Here is a 13289-nt window from a genome sequence, read left to right as displayed (position 1 = left end):
GTCTGCAGTATGCTGGAAATAAATAAAATCACCATGCATACCCAAACGACAAAAATGAAGGAGGCTCCGTCACGGATCTATTAAGACTCCTCTAAACCCAACTAGAAACTACAATAATTTGGCAGTCATATGGACGGTCAATGGAAGCTGCTTCTATTGGGTGTTTATAAAAGAGGTCTTAAAAGCTCCATGGTGGAGTCTACTTCATTTGTGTCGCTCGGGATAAAGGACGAATAAAATAAAACTTGATTAAAGTTAATTATTGTTATTTATTCAGTATTTAAGTTCGTATACATAGTTATACATTTCAATTAATACTTAATTTTTTAACAAATTTAGTATATTAGAAAATACAAAATTTGTTAATTTGGTTCATTTCTGTTCGTTCTAAATCTATTTTGAAGGCATTAATACATATTTGTGCATTTAATTTGGATAGTATAGCAGTTATTTAGCAATATTATCATATTTTGTCCATAGACAGTTGCCAGTTTATTCCTCATCTCCAGCAGTTAAGACCAAGTTGTTATGAATACGAATGTTTGCAAATCCACATTCATTTGCTGTGTAGACACCTTTCAAAGCTTCAACGAATGGTTCATATGTAAATGAATGGCTTACGCCTTGTTCTCCTTCGTTAAGTTCCTGACCAAAATCATGTTGTTGAAGGTTTAAGAATGTGAGATTAGCATATCTCAATTTTGTACGTAATTGTTTAAATGCATCAACAATTTCAGCTCCAAATGTTTCATTATTTGAGATGGCAAATGACACTAATTTAAGAACTTTAATAGTATTCAACTTCTCTGTAAGCTGATTGACAAAATCGGCAGTGAATGGGAATTTAGATTTAATTTCAAGATACTCCAAGTTTTCGAATACATCAAGGAGCTTGAAGAATTTTTCAGAATCAATCTTTTCTGATCCCCAGAAATCTAAACGAAGCTTCTTCAAATTTGTATTTTTGACATCTTCATCTCCATCAAAAACATTTGAAAATTCAACTGGATTATTTGCTTCACCGAATTTAATACTAAGGCTTTCAAGATTTGGAAGTGCTCCAACGAAGAAGCTGATTTTATGTCTGGTTCCAAGAGTAATTCTTAAAGATTTCAGGTTCTCGTAGTTGGCTCCAAGTGCAGTATATGTTTCAGCTGGTATATCAAATGACCACAATCTCAATACCAAATTTTCCAGTGAGGTATTCTTGATTGAACTGAATTCTTGAAAAACTGGCAATGAGCGGTCTCTATTTGTTTTAAATTCCACAGTCTTTAATGATTTTAAGTTTGAAATCGATTTAATTCCTTCGACAGAAATGTCATCAACATTGATAAGGAGGGTTTCAAGTTGTGATAAAGCACAAATTTCTGCAAAGATTGAATCATCGACGAAACTGAATGAATAATCCATATCATTAAGCAGGTCTAAGCTCTTTAATTCTGTTTGTGATGCAATCAATCCTTTTAAAAATGCGCGCTGGCTATCAGTATCATCTTTATTTTCATACAGTATACAACGGAGACGCTCAAGTTTCAATTCTTTTAGTGAATCCAATGTACTGTAGTCACCACCACAAATGTCTAATTTCTTCAAATTTAGATTCTTCTTGACAAATTCGCTCAATTTAGCATCTACCTCATTAACGCCTTTAATTTTAAGGCATTTAAGCTTGTTATCTGGTAGAGCAGCTGATAAGAAATCGAAAATGAAATTTCCACATTCATTGATTTCGAGACAGCACAAATTTGGTAATTCTAAGCTACCAACAGTAGTTTCTCCAGTCAATTCAGTGTTCCATGATGAAAATTGAACAACTTTCAATTGGGGCAAGTTGCTAATCATGGCAGCAACATCTGCTGCAGATAATTCATATTTACTCCAGTTGGACCAAATCAACTTCTTCACATTTGCTCCTTTCTCGCTGAAAAGTCTCTTCAATTTTTGTAAATCGTCTTCATTCTCAATTTCCAACCAAATATCAAATTCCTCGATGGTATTGTCTGACTCAAAAATCGATTCAAATGACTGAAAATAAACGAAGAGAGAAAAAAGATAAACATATCTGTAAAAATCAATTAATGTTTACACACTTAGTGCTTTTTGCATTCAAGGTCAGATTGCCGGATAATTATCTTCTTTCTACATTAGATTGAAAATTTTTCGGCAATGACTAAATTTCTATTAATAGATGATAATTTCACAATTTGTTGAAAGATTAATGAGTAACATCTGATTAATCTCAAATGGATTCTTATTATTATACCTTTGAACGCCTACTTATTTCGTCATAATAATTTGATTGTTTGAAATTTTCATTCTTTTACGCCCAAAATATAAATATTTGTTTGTAATTAATTAATGCTTACATTTTTAGTGATGCTACCTAAGTCAACTTTGTACTTATTATCACCAATGGATGCCAAAATTTCTCTTTCCATATTGAATTATTTATTATATTGATTCGAGGCTGATAAGATATAACTTAGTATTTTTTCACTTGTTCACTGAACCGCTGTTCGATACTGAATGAAAATAAAAGTTTCTGTGAGTAAATATAAATGCGAAAAAAAACATATGTATGACTCATTCCATTTACACCGAAAAAAGTTCTACATACTTTCGTAGCTTAATGAAATAAACGAACAGCGGTGCTTCGATTTGTTTCAAAAAATTGATGTCATAGGAATTTATTTCTTCTTAAACTATATATTTCACAAAAACAGATTAAAAATTAATAATAATGCGGATTGAATGTGACCCAATGAGCTCTGTCCTGCGTTTTCTCGCTTTCATGACTTGTAAATAGGGATTTGAAGACTTCCGTAGCTTTTGGATCTTGTGCTATGCTATAATCTTTCTTGACTTTCTTTGAGTTTGGATCTGAACCAAGTGGGTCAAGCAAAAGTTCACGTTTACTAGCAGCAATTGATGGTTTGATAGTCTGAAGAGATTTAGATTTTGATGTCTCTGGCTTTATTTTTGAAGTATCTGGTTTTATTTTTGATGAATCAAGCGATTTTGATGAACATGGTACTTCCTCTTGTTTAACAACAGTTTCTTCTTTTATTACTTTAGACTTCTTCTCTTTCTTTGCTGCCTTTAATCTTGCTACTCTTGCGTCCATTTTAGTTCTCATTAAATCAGTGTCTTGTTCATTTCCATTAAGAATTACAATGTCTTCTTCTGTATATGGTGTTTGACAAATTGAGCACATATTAGACTTCAATTCCTTCAAAGCTCTTTCTGAAAATACGCATCCACAAGTCCATAAAGCAACAAATCCTGGAAAATAATAGTAAGTTAGTTAATTCATATATTTTACTCTTTAGGCAATACTTACGAAATTGACCACTCATTTCAAGACCAATCAGAGCACAAATGAATGGAGCATTCTTTTCATCTTCAGCTGAATATGCTGGATTAGCAGTCAAACGAAGATTTTTAATATCCTTCAAGCTTTTAATATGAGAACAAGATTCTGGCATTTTATCCTTCTCTAATAAGCACTCAATTACAGATTGTTTTGAATAAAGCCTTCCTAATCCACACATTACAATTGGTTGTTGTAATTTTTGTTGAGTTAATGCACAATGTCTCCATCGATAGTGCCGTTCTGAATCTTTGTCTTTCTGGAAGTTGACAAAATATTTTATAATAAGAAAATTATTTTATTTTTATGAATTTACTTACAGCTTCTGGTTTTTTCTTCAGGCGAACAAGCTCATCTCGTCTAGGAATAGTTCCTCCATCACATCCCATGATTTATTTTAAGTTTTTGCAAGAGAAAGCAACGAAAATTAATAAATTTAATTATTATGTTGTATTTTATTTAGTATTGTTTATGTTGTTCTAATTTTTCAAATTTGAAAAAAACCGTTAAAAATATTAAGACTCAAAAATCATTTCATATGACTCTACGGTAATTAAATTCATTTTTGAATAGCTAAATCAGCACTTAGGTGGTGTATCGACCATGTAATGCAACTTTAAAGCAAGAAATATTATGATCACAATTTATAATATGACGAATGAAAAAACGAAACGGCCATAAAAAATTTGAAAAAACTCAACGAAAAAATACATTTGAATTTTTAAAACTCGTTATGAGAATGACCTGAATGTCTTATTGAGCATCTAAAATTGTTAATAATCCAAAGAAATAATTTTTTTAATCCCAATCAATTAATAATAAGCTAAAACATTATTGAAGAAATAATAAAGACATACTGTTCATAGCATATGTCACGAACATAATTTCTAAAAAATGTTAGTAAATAATCTTAAAGAATCGCCGGCCAGAAAAAAGTATGGACAGACAGATCTAAATGTGTATCATGAAGTAAACAAAATTTAATAATAAAAGAGTCGCATATGATCGTAGATCATGTGGCAATTGAGTTTTGTTAATTCAGTTTAGTTTTTATTGTGAGGTCATAAAGTGTGCTGAATCGGAGTAGAGAAAATATTTAGTGGCAGCTGATCATATGAAAAAATTAATTTTATTATATAGCTACCTACAAAAATAAATGAGGATAATAATATTTAAATTAATTATAATAAAAGTGTTGTAATACCAGAGTGATGCTTCAATGATTTGAGAATATATGCCAATATAAAATATATTGAATTACTCGAACTCGATCTAAGTTCTGTAAGCAGCCTTTAAAAAAATATTTAATACAAAAGAACTTAAAAAAGTTATCCGAGAGTGAAAAATTTTATTTCCTCTTGTGTGAACTAACCGTGGAATTAAAGATGTTCAAAATTAGACGGCTAGGTCAAAGCAACAATAAGAAATAGAAACTACGACGCTGATGGGACTAATTTAGTTATTGTCAATTATAAATGTATTATTGCACAATGCTGCTTGTCATACTTCATACATCATTACGCCTAAAAGAATAAAATATTCAATAAATCTATCTTAAGTAAATCACGAGCTGCACTTAATTTAAAAATATTTTAAAGGAGGCGGATTTCATTAAGAAATGGAAGTGACAAATTAAGCAAGTTTGTTTATGTCTGGAATTTTCAAGCGACAGTTTCACTTCTTCTTAATTTCATTGTGAATTAAATACTTCAGGTTCTTCTCACTAGCTTCTTTTCATGTTTATATAATTAAAAAATTGCTCTATCACACTTTTAAATTCGGAGGTCTAAACGTCCACTTGAGAGACATTATGAATAATTCTATGAATTCAGACTTCAGACTTGAGTGCCTTTCAAATGAAATTACTATTTTATATGCTATATAATAAAACTAAATACCCAAAGCAAACTGTTTCTGCATTAATTAACATTTGCATTTATTTAAGCAGCATATGATATAAAAAAAGAATTTTTATAATTATGTATTCCGTCACAGGTTCGTAATTAATGAAATCTTTGATAATCAAAAAAAGTGGAGAAGTATGTCATCGACTATAATGATATGTTTCACCATAACAATATGCATGCATATGATGGTCGTTTTGTGCATGTACGAAGAGCATAAAAAGCCAACATATATTGAAGGACGCGTGGGTGGATATGTTGTGTTTAATTGTAAGAATAAACAAATTAAAAGATAATGAGGATATGTCAAAAATTCATTTCTGAATATTTGCAGGCCCAGTTGAATTTCCACAGGAAAATTATCCTATTCCATATCATCTTCATTGGAGAAAAGATGTGAGTAAATGTCAATTTTGTGTTTATTTATCAAGTTCCAAATTAAAACAATTGAAATTGAGGACCCCTTACATATAAACAAATTATGAGTACCTAAATTCATATTAATATACTTTATTGATGAATATTAGCTAATTTTTTATGACACTTGTAAATAATAATGTAATTTGATAGCGCCATTAATTGAAATTTATTAATATTTTATTTTTAAGTGGATAAAGTTTTCACTGCTAGGGTTAGGGAATCAGATTTAAGTGGTGGACAACCTTTTATTAATCGCGGCACACTTTGATAGTAAACTCAATCGAAACTGTACACGGCATACGGTTCATGAGATTTCCAAAAAATTTTGGTGGCACACAAGTTGTCCACCACTAGGTTATATTGATCGTATTCCATGTAGACATGCTTACTTTTCCATTCAAAATCGTTTAATGCAGACCATGAGCATACTCACCTAAATGAACAAGATCATAAGTATACTCAATCAATATAATAGAGCATGCTCAATTTTGTTAGCAAACTCATGATCATATTCCTTGCCTGTTGGGGTACCTTTCACTTACCTTATTAATTCTACTGATCTTCAATAAAGTAAAATTGAGAGCCTAAAGGAGAAATACATTTAATTATTAATGCTCTGCATCAGCTGCATTCAATTTTAATTAAAGTCAATTAACATGAAAAGATGAATGAAATTGAATTACGTAATATTACAATAGAGGAAATAATTTTCTTTGCTGCTCAGGTTGCATATTGACCTTTTATTTTATTGGAAAAGAAATACACAAATCGCATATGAGATGAAAATGTTTTCATTTCCGCTGTCAGCGAACGATCTATGGGTGAAATATTTAATGACAAGCGTTAATTAAACTCAATAAGAATGAAGATTCTATGGAAGTACGGAGCATTATATGACAATAACTAGTTCAAAACAACAGGACATTTAAAAACTATAAGCGATACTTTGTATTCTGTCCATAAATTTATCAGATGACTCACTTACTATGACATTATTTGAAAATGCAAATTAATGACTAATAGTCAATTAGCATAGATACTATGCAAACCAATTAAATTCAAACTCATGTGATGTAAAATAATTTTGAAGGTTACAAATTAATCTGCTTGATAAACAGTATTAAAGCATTTTGAAGTGCAATGGCAATTAAAATTTCAATATCATAAAATATCATGTGTCAGTTTTTAAAATACCATAAAATGAGAACATGTGTTTAATAGGTACTTTATCTGAAATAATGGTTTCTTTTGATCTTTATTCGTTTTTGAAAATTGATGGTTCCTTTACATATATTAATGGAAATTTATTTGCAGAATAAACTGATTTTCGCATGGTATGGAAGTGATACTCAAGTAACAGGTCAATTCAGTGGTCGAATTCATCTTGTAGATAATAAAATAGGTATTGGTAAAGCATCAATAAACCTGACATCTGTTCGAGACTCCGATACTGGATGGTATGAGTGTAAAATGAGCTATCCAAATCGTTCACCGCAAACACGCAACAATGGTACCTGGTTTCACTTGAGTGTCGATGGTGGAACATTACTGAAAATTCCGCCAGTGAATCAAACAGTGCTTGAGTTTGAATCTGCTTATTTCCATTGTTCTGTCAAAAATCCAGACACGATGTTTGTGACATGGTTTAAGGATGGTGAGCTTTTATCTCATTTTCCTGATCTTTCATCGAGAACTGTTATGGGTGCTGATGGAAGCTTACTTATCACACCAACAATAATGACTGATCTGGGAATGTATAAATGTCGAGTAAAAAACAATGTAGGAGAAGTAGAGGAAGCATCTGCATTTCTTAATGTACAATGTGAGAAAGATTTTTGGATATTTTTTCCGATTTTTATCATTCATTTATCCTTTTATAGATAAGGCAAAGGTTGTTTATTCACCTAAAGAAGTATACTTTGCATACGGTCAAACAGCTATTTTGGATTGTCACTTTCGTTCAAACCCTCCACTCACTAATTTGAGATGGGAAAAAGATGGAATCTTATTTGACCCATATAATGTTCGAGATGTTTACTACAAACGTAATGGAAGCTTATATTTTAGTGAAGTTGATGATTTACATTCTGGAAAATATACATGTACACCATTTAATGAGCTGGGAACTGATGGACCTTCATCAATAATCAATGTGATTGTGCAACATCCACCTGAGTTTACTTTGAAACCCAAATCTGTTTATATACAAAAATTAAATGATACATTTACGATGCACTGCTCTGCTCGCGATAAACATACCGACGAAGATCGATCTCTTATAGCTTGGACTCGTAAGGATGGCTTAGCTTTACCTTATGGAAGGTACACTGTCGATGGAGGAAATTTGACACTTGAAAATATAACGGCTCCAGATAGAGGTGTTTACGTTTGCTCTGCTATTAACGAAGCTGCAAAAATCGAAACGGAAGCGGAACTGATGATTGAAACTTTTTCACCTAAAGCTCCATCAAATCTTACCGCAAATAGTACTAAAGATTCAATAACGATCTATTGGACACAAAATTATCTCCGACCAGATTTAAAATTCACGGTTTGGTATCGTTTATCGGACGGTCTCGAATGGAGGACACGTTTATTAAGTTCGAGCAAAAAATATGAAGCTACCATTGACAATCTTGAATCAGGAAGGGAATATGAATTTATGGTTCTGTCTCAAGATCGATACAATGACGGTCTATTTAGTAAACCTTACAGATATAGGACAAAAGGTTAGAATTATTTTATAGTAAATTATCTGAATATTCAAATGACACTTTTAATTTACAGCACATGATTATGAAGAACCATCTGAATTACCTGATAGCATTCTTCCTTTTTCACAAATCGGTCCACCTCGTAATGTTTCCGTTAATTTGAAAAAAGATGGATATTTTGTTTCATGGGATGCACCAGAATTTGGTCAAGATCAATTTGGTGTTTATGTACTTCGATGGTATTTGGAACCAGAACATAAATTACATGGATCAATAGAAACGAGAAATAATTTTTATTCAGGTGAAATTGACATTCATTTCCATTTAATTTTCATCATGTATTAATATTAATATTTTTGTTTGTAGTTCCTGAAGATGAATTAGATGACGGTGTTTCGTACAGTTTTCAAGTATCATCTGTTTCAACGTACAACTACGAGGCATCAAGTGATCTATATAAAATTGTAACACCGCAATACCGTATTGTGCAAGCCATTACAGTTGGAGCAGTTGGATTGCTCATTTTGCTGGCACTTGCTGGCATCATGTTCTATATGAAGCGACACTTGTTCGCATCATCATACTCAAATGACGATAAAGTTTTAGAATAATAATATTTAGTTGAAATGAAGCTAAAGCTTTCATATTGATGCCAAAGACTTTTCTAATGTCATTTTCAAATTAATGAATAATTTTAAGAAACTATTTTGTAGAAAGATATACCATAACAAAAAATAAATCAATAAATAAATCTCTCATTCCGCTTGACAAGGATCTATCATAAATAAAGTTACTTTTTACACTTGACGCTGTCTACTCAATTTGATCAACTTGACTGACATTAATCAAAATGCAATTTTTGCATTCATTCAAAAAAAACTGTGAGTAAATGTCCTGTGGATGTATACTTGTTATTTATCATGAACACAAGTGAAGAATTCTCTCAAAACAAAACATATACAATCATAACAAGCACATGCGTCATCCTCAATGGATTTTTCTCTTTACTTTAGTCTTCTCATCAAATATTTTTCGCTCTCATTCCATTTCTATTGAAGAAAAAACAATACTTGAGTGCATGTGTACTGAAAATGTACTCAACTTATATAACTGGTTTTCTCGCATTATTATTTCTCCACTTCTCATGTGCTTTCTATGAGTCAGAGCTAGTTATATCGTCTGTAAATCGGTCAAATGATTCCTTGCTTTTTTTTACTTTTTCTTATTCCTTCTCAGACGATGATGATTTTATTTCTTTATTATTACTTCCAATTATACATGCTGAGACTGTGTGTTAAATAAAACTAAATTCGCATGAAATTCGGAATAACATTCTTAATAAATTTGTGAGAAAAAGCTTTTGTACATCTTTGCTAATTTTCTTTTGACTACATTTTTGTAAATCTGTTAAGAATAAGAAGCTTAATATTGGACTTTGTTCTTTCGTGTCATCGATGGTATAAGAATTTTTTAACCAGCCATCGTTGAATGTCTTAAACGTGTCAAATATGTTGCATAAAATCTACGTTTATAGAATACGATCAAGCACGAGGACTTTTAAAGTTTGTTATTTAATTTCTTATCAAATTGTACCTTTGTTAGGTAAGCTTATGGAACAAATACTTTTTTACGTCAACATGCTTCAATTACAGCTTTTGTTTTGAAAACCTTCAGGAAGAAATGTTTCTACAAAATATTCTAATTTAAAATTTGGTATATTCATGTCATTTTGATATACTTAAAGTAAATAAAAGAAATTTGAGCCTGTGGGTTTTTCATTTTTTGGCAGCATTTAAGCATATAATTTTAATTTTTGCCAAAAAAACTTTTCTCAAGTTTCTTTAGATTTCGACATTTATATCTATGAATAAGATTTGAGTTTCAAAATGTTTGTCATGCACACAAGTGATGAAGTCGAAAGTCTTAAACTTTATTGGAAAATTATACAATTTCGAAGAATGACTATATTATTTATTACTTTAGAACCTGCAATAAGAACTTTAAACTTATATAATTGATGACGATATGTTACTTATTGCAAAGCTGTATTAAATTTTTTTTTATTCATTTTGAAGCAGTGATGTCCGAACTTCTTTGAGCCATAGCACTTTTTGTTTCTAGAGAATTTGTCTCTGCATTCCATTGGTCAACAGAAATTTTTTACGGTACATCAACAAAATAAATATGTTAAAAATTATGTTGAATTCGAATAAAAATTTAGCGATGGCTTAATGAACTAAAAATAAAGTCTGAGATGCTTTAATTGGGATTTTTGGTAAATATCTCTCGCTAGTGTGCCAGTGTGCCGCATCACACAGTTTAGACAAAACTGTTTTGAAGTATCAGCATCATTCAGTCAACAAAAATAATAGTCATTTAACGTTGAAAGCCGGAAACAGATACATTGGGGGCAAAAGTTCTATTCAATCAAAGCTTTTGATATCATTGAAAAAGTTTTAAATTACAAACTCAAATTTTCATGGGTTGACATTGAACTTGTATTTGTTTGACGAATGTCAAGAATATTTTGTTGTCATGGATTGTTGATTTTAGTACCAAATGATATTTTAATTGTGCTGGGACGATGGAAACGTAGTTTTTGTAATTAATTTCTAAATCATTGTAATTTAAAGGTCAGAGCAGATTAGATGGATCCGTGGGGCTTCTATATATATGACTATTAATACAGAAGGTATTAAATGCTTCGTGGTAGAGTATTCTTCATTTGTGTCGTAGTCCTACACTTTCAGCAAAAAGTGTTTGCTGTTTAACAATATTATTGTTAAAATAGCGTTGACTAGAGATCTAAATCAACCTATTGTGATTAGTAGTTCCAAGAGTGCAGTATTTTCTAAAGTATCTGGCAGCATGTAGTATTACACTCTTAGAAAAAAAGTGCTTGTTGCTTAACAATATTGTTGTTAAAATAACATTGACTAGAGATTTTGCTAAATCAACCTATTGTGATTGCAGTAGTAGTTCCATGAGTGCAGTATTTTCTAAAGTATCTGGCAATTTGATGTTATTATACACATGCTTAGATTGAAAAACAGGAATAGTTTTTTAAGTATTTATCAGAAACTAAAAATATAATTTATGTGTTGCAATATTTATTTTCTGAAATTGCCAAGGCTATTAAATGCACTTGTTTAATAAGTATTTTAAGAACTTTACAATTGTATTTGCATACGGAACATATGATTTAAATCTTTTAAGTACTTAAAATTGATAAAATCGATAAATGTCTAATGCTTAAATGAATGAGTGCTATGTTTTGCATCATTAGGATTATTTTACAATCAGCTTAAACTATTAAACACACAAAGGCATAACAAAGAAAATAAAATTACTTGCTAATACCTAATAAACGAACAATAAAGGCTGCATCCTTCATGGAAATCACAAATTCAATCATTCCCGTTCTATTCATCGAAAATGCACTGAACCAGCATTTTTTATCAACATTTCCTATTAGTTTATTTCATAATGTCAATATCAGACACACATTGCTTCTATATGACGTATTTGCATCCATTTAATAATTAAAAAAGAATTAAAACGAAGACTGATTATAGTTTGTTAGTATGCAGCTTAATGATATGCTTACAGTTAATAAATGTTGAATCATTTGCCTGGTATAATTAGAATCAACAAATATTCTTTAACTTTTCAAGATGTAATTTTACAGTAGGTTTACCTAGAATGATTGCAAGAGTTGTCCATTTTGGGTGCGTTTCTAAGTATGATACTTTTATGCTTTTTTGGACAAACCCGAGTGGAGATAAAAACACGTTAAAACTAATCTTTGACATTTTAATTTCCAGTTGATGTCAAGTTCTAACGAATTTTTGTCCAGACAGGAAACATTTCGGTTAGTATGATTGTACGACAAAACAAATTTTGGATAGACAAATTGAATTAATATATCCTTAGGGATTCTTAATTGTACAGTTTTGTAAATTAGTCATTTTAATTGAAAAATATTATTTTTAAAATAAAACTCAGAACGTTTTAAATGAATATGAATGCAAAGTTATCAATTAAATCTGCAATTAAGATGTGACGATTGTTGCCAAACCAAAGTACTAAAAATGTGTGTTGTTAAACAGGAAGGCATTCATATCGTTTTCTTTAAAACAAAAGTTCCATGTTTATGACCCTTCATTCTTTAACTAACAATCCATGAAGTACTGAGTCATTTATGTGAGTCATTCCAAGTGAATTTTATTTCCTTCAGTTTATTTTTAATTCTTGTTAATTTAATTTAATTTTTTGCTTTTTCCAAATTAAAATATTTTTATTATCTAACCAAAATGGTTCAAATTGGTTAGGTTGTGGTTCAAAAATGGTAATATGATATAAACATAGTTGTGCTTAAAAATTACATAAGAAATTTATTTAGAACATGTGCATCAAATTATATGTATTTTATGCTCTATACATATGCAAAAAATTTATTACATTCAGCTGAGCATTTGAGAGAACAATATTAAACTTCGTGCAATGTACTCAACTTCGTAAAGTTCGTCCACACGAAGATTTGTTTATATCGTAGAATTTTCTTTATATCATCCGTACAATAGTACGCAAAAATGAAAGAAATTTAAAGTTCAGAGAACTCACAATATGAGCATCTCTTTTGCTCATGTGAATGATTTTATGAGAAAGAGAGAGGAAAACTTGCAAAGCTCAATATGCTGTTTTTATTTGTCATTTTAGTTGTGGAGGATTCGTTAAACAGTCCACATTAAAAACGTTTTGTAGTCAGAGAAAATTATCCTTAATGTGTTGAAAAAATATAAAAATTTTCTCAATAATTGTCGTGTTCACAATTAATAACAATTAGTCTTACAAGAATACCATAAACATTAATTGTTT

The 13289-nt window shown here is 30.5% G+C and overlaps 3 protein-coding genes and 1 long non-coding RNA gene across 4 annotated transcripts; 1 reads left to right on the top strand and 3 right to left on the bottom strand.

Moving 5' to 3' along the window:
- Positions 1-249: 249 nt before the first annotated feature.
- Positions 250-2542, bottom strand: LOC139090720 (uncharacterized). Its single transcript, XM_070640521.1, has 2 exons — positions 2370-2542; positions 250-2028 (listed from the first exon to the last, which is right to left on the bottom strand). The coding sequence occupies exons 1-2, from the start codon at positions 2439-2441 to the stop codon at positions 493-495; spliced, it is 1608 nt and encodes a 535-aa protein (XP_070496622.1). The 5' UTR covers positions 2442-2542; the 3' UTR covers positions 250-492.
- A 113-nt stretch (positions 2543-2655) lies between these two features.
- Positions 2656-3847, bottom strand: LOC139090659 (replication termination factor 2). The gene is made up of 3 exons (XM_070640459.1): positions 3694-3847; positions 3344-3632; positions 2656-3285 (listed from the first exon to the last, which is right to left on the bottom strand). Exons 1-3 carry the CDS (start codon positions 3760-3762, stop codon positions 2735-2737), a joined length of 909 nt encoding a protein of 302 aa, XP_070496560.1. The 5' UTR covers positions 3763-3847; the 3' UTR covers positions 2656-2734.
- Positions 3848-4391: 544 nt separating this feature from the next.
- On the top strand, positions 4392-9188 carry bdl (borderless). The gene is made up of 7 exons (XM_070640458.1): positions 4392-4654; positions 5369-5547; positions 5612-5673; positions 7012-7519; positions 7578-8426; positions 8485-8712; positions 8778-9188. The coding sequence occupies exons 2-7, from the start codon at positions 5415-5417 to the stop codon at positions 9020-9022; spliced, it is 2025 nt and encodes a 674-aa protein (XP_070496559.1). The 5' UTR covers positions 4392-4654; positions 5369-5414; the 3' UTR covers positions 9023-9188.
- LOC139090660 (uncharacterized) lies at positions 6943-9698 on the bottom strand. Its single transcript, XR_011544442.1, has 3 exons — positions 8176-9698; positions 7957-8105; positions 6943-7892 (listed from the first exon to the last, which is right to left on the bottom strand). It is a non-coding gene; the product is annotated as an uncharacterized lncRNA (long non-coding RNA).
- Positions 9699-13289: the final 3591 nt, after the last annotated feature.

Source organism: Chironomus tepperi, unplaced genomic scaffold, assembly GCF_022539635.2.
Source record: "Chironomus tepperi strain 1889 unplaced genomic scaffold, CSIRO-AGI_Ctep_v1 contig_219, whole genome shotgun sequence".
Lineage (NCBI taxonomy): Eukaryota > Metazoa > Arthropoda > Insecta > Diptera > Chironomidae > Chironomus > Chironomus tepperi.
This window is presented reverse-complemented; position numbering and strand designations above follow the sequence as displayed.

Coding starts and splice junctions, on each gene's coding strand:
- LOC139090720 (XM_070640521.1), bottom strand. CDS start 2,441: ATGGAAAGAGAAATTTTGGCATCCATTGGTGATAATAAGTACAAAGTT. Junction 2,029..2,369: donor TAGGTAGCATCACTAAAAAT/GTAAGCATTAAT, acceptor GTTTATTTTCAG/TCATTTGAATCGATTTTTGA.
- LOC139090659 (XM_070640459.1), bottom strand. CDS start 3,762: ATGGGATGTGATGGAGGAACTATTCCTAGACGAGATGAGCTTGTTCGC. Junction 3,633..3,693: donor TGAAGAAAAAACCAGAAGCT/GTAAGTAAATTC, acceptor GTCAACTTCCAG/AAAGACAAAGATTCAGAACG. Junction 3,286..3,343: donor TGAAATGAGTGGTCAATTTC/GTAAGTATTGCC, acceptor ATTATTTTCCAG/GATTTGTTGCTTTATGGACT.
- bdl (XM_070640458.1), top strand. CDS start 5,415: ATGTCATCGACTATAATGATATGTTTCACCATAACAATATGCATGCAT. Junction 8,427..8,484: donor TTACAGATATAGGACAAAAG/GTTAGAATTATT, acceptor TTTAATTTACAG/CACATGATTATGAAGAACCA. Junction 8,713..8,777: donor GAGAAATAATTTTTATTCAG/GTGAAATTGACA, acceptor TTTTGTTTGTAG/TTCCTGAAGATGAATTAGAT.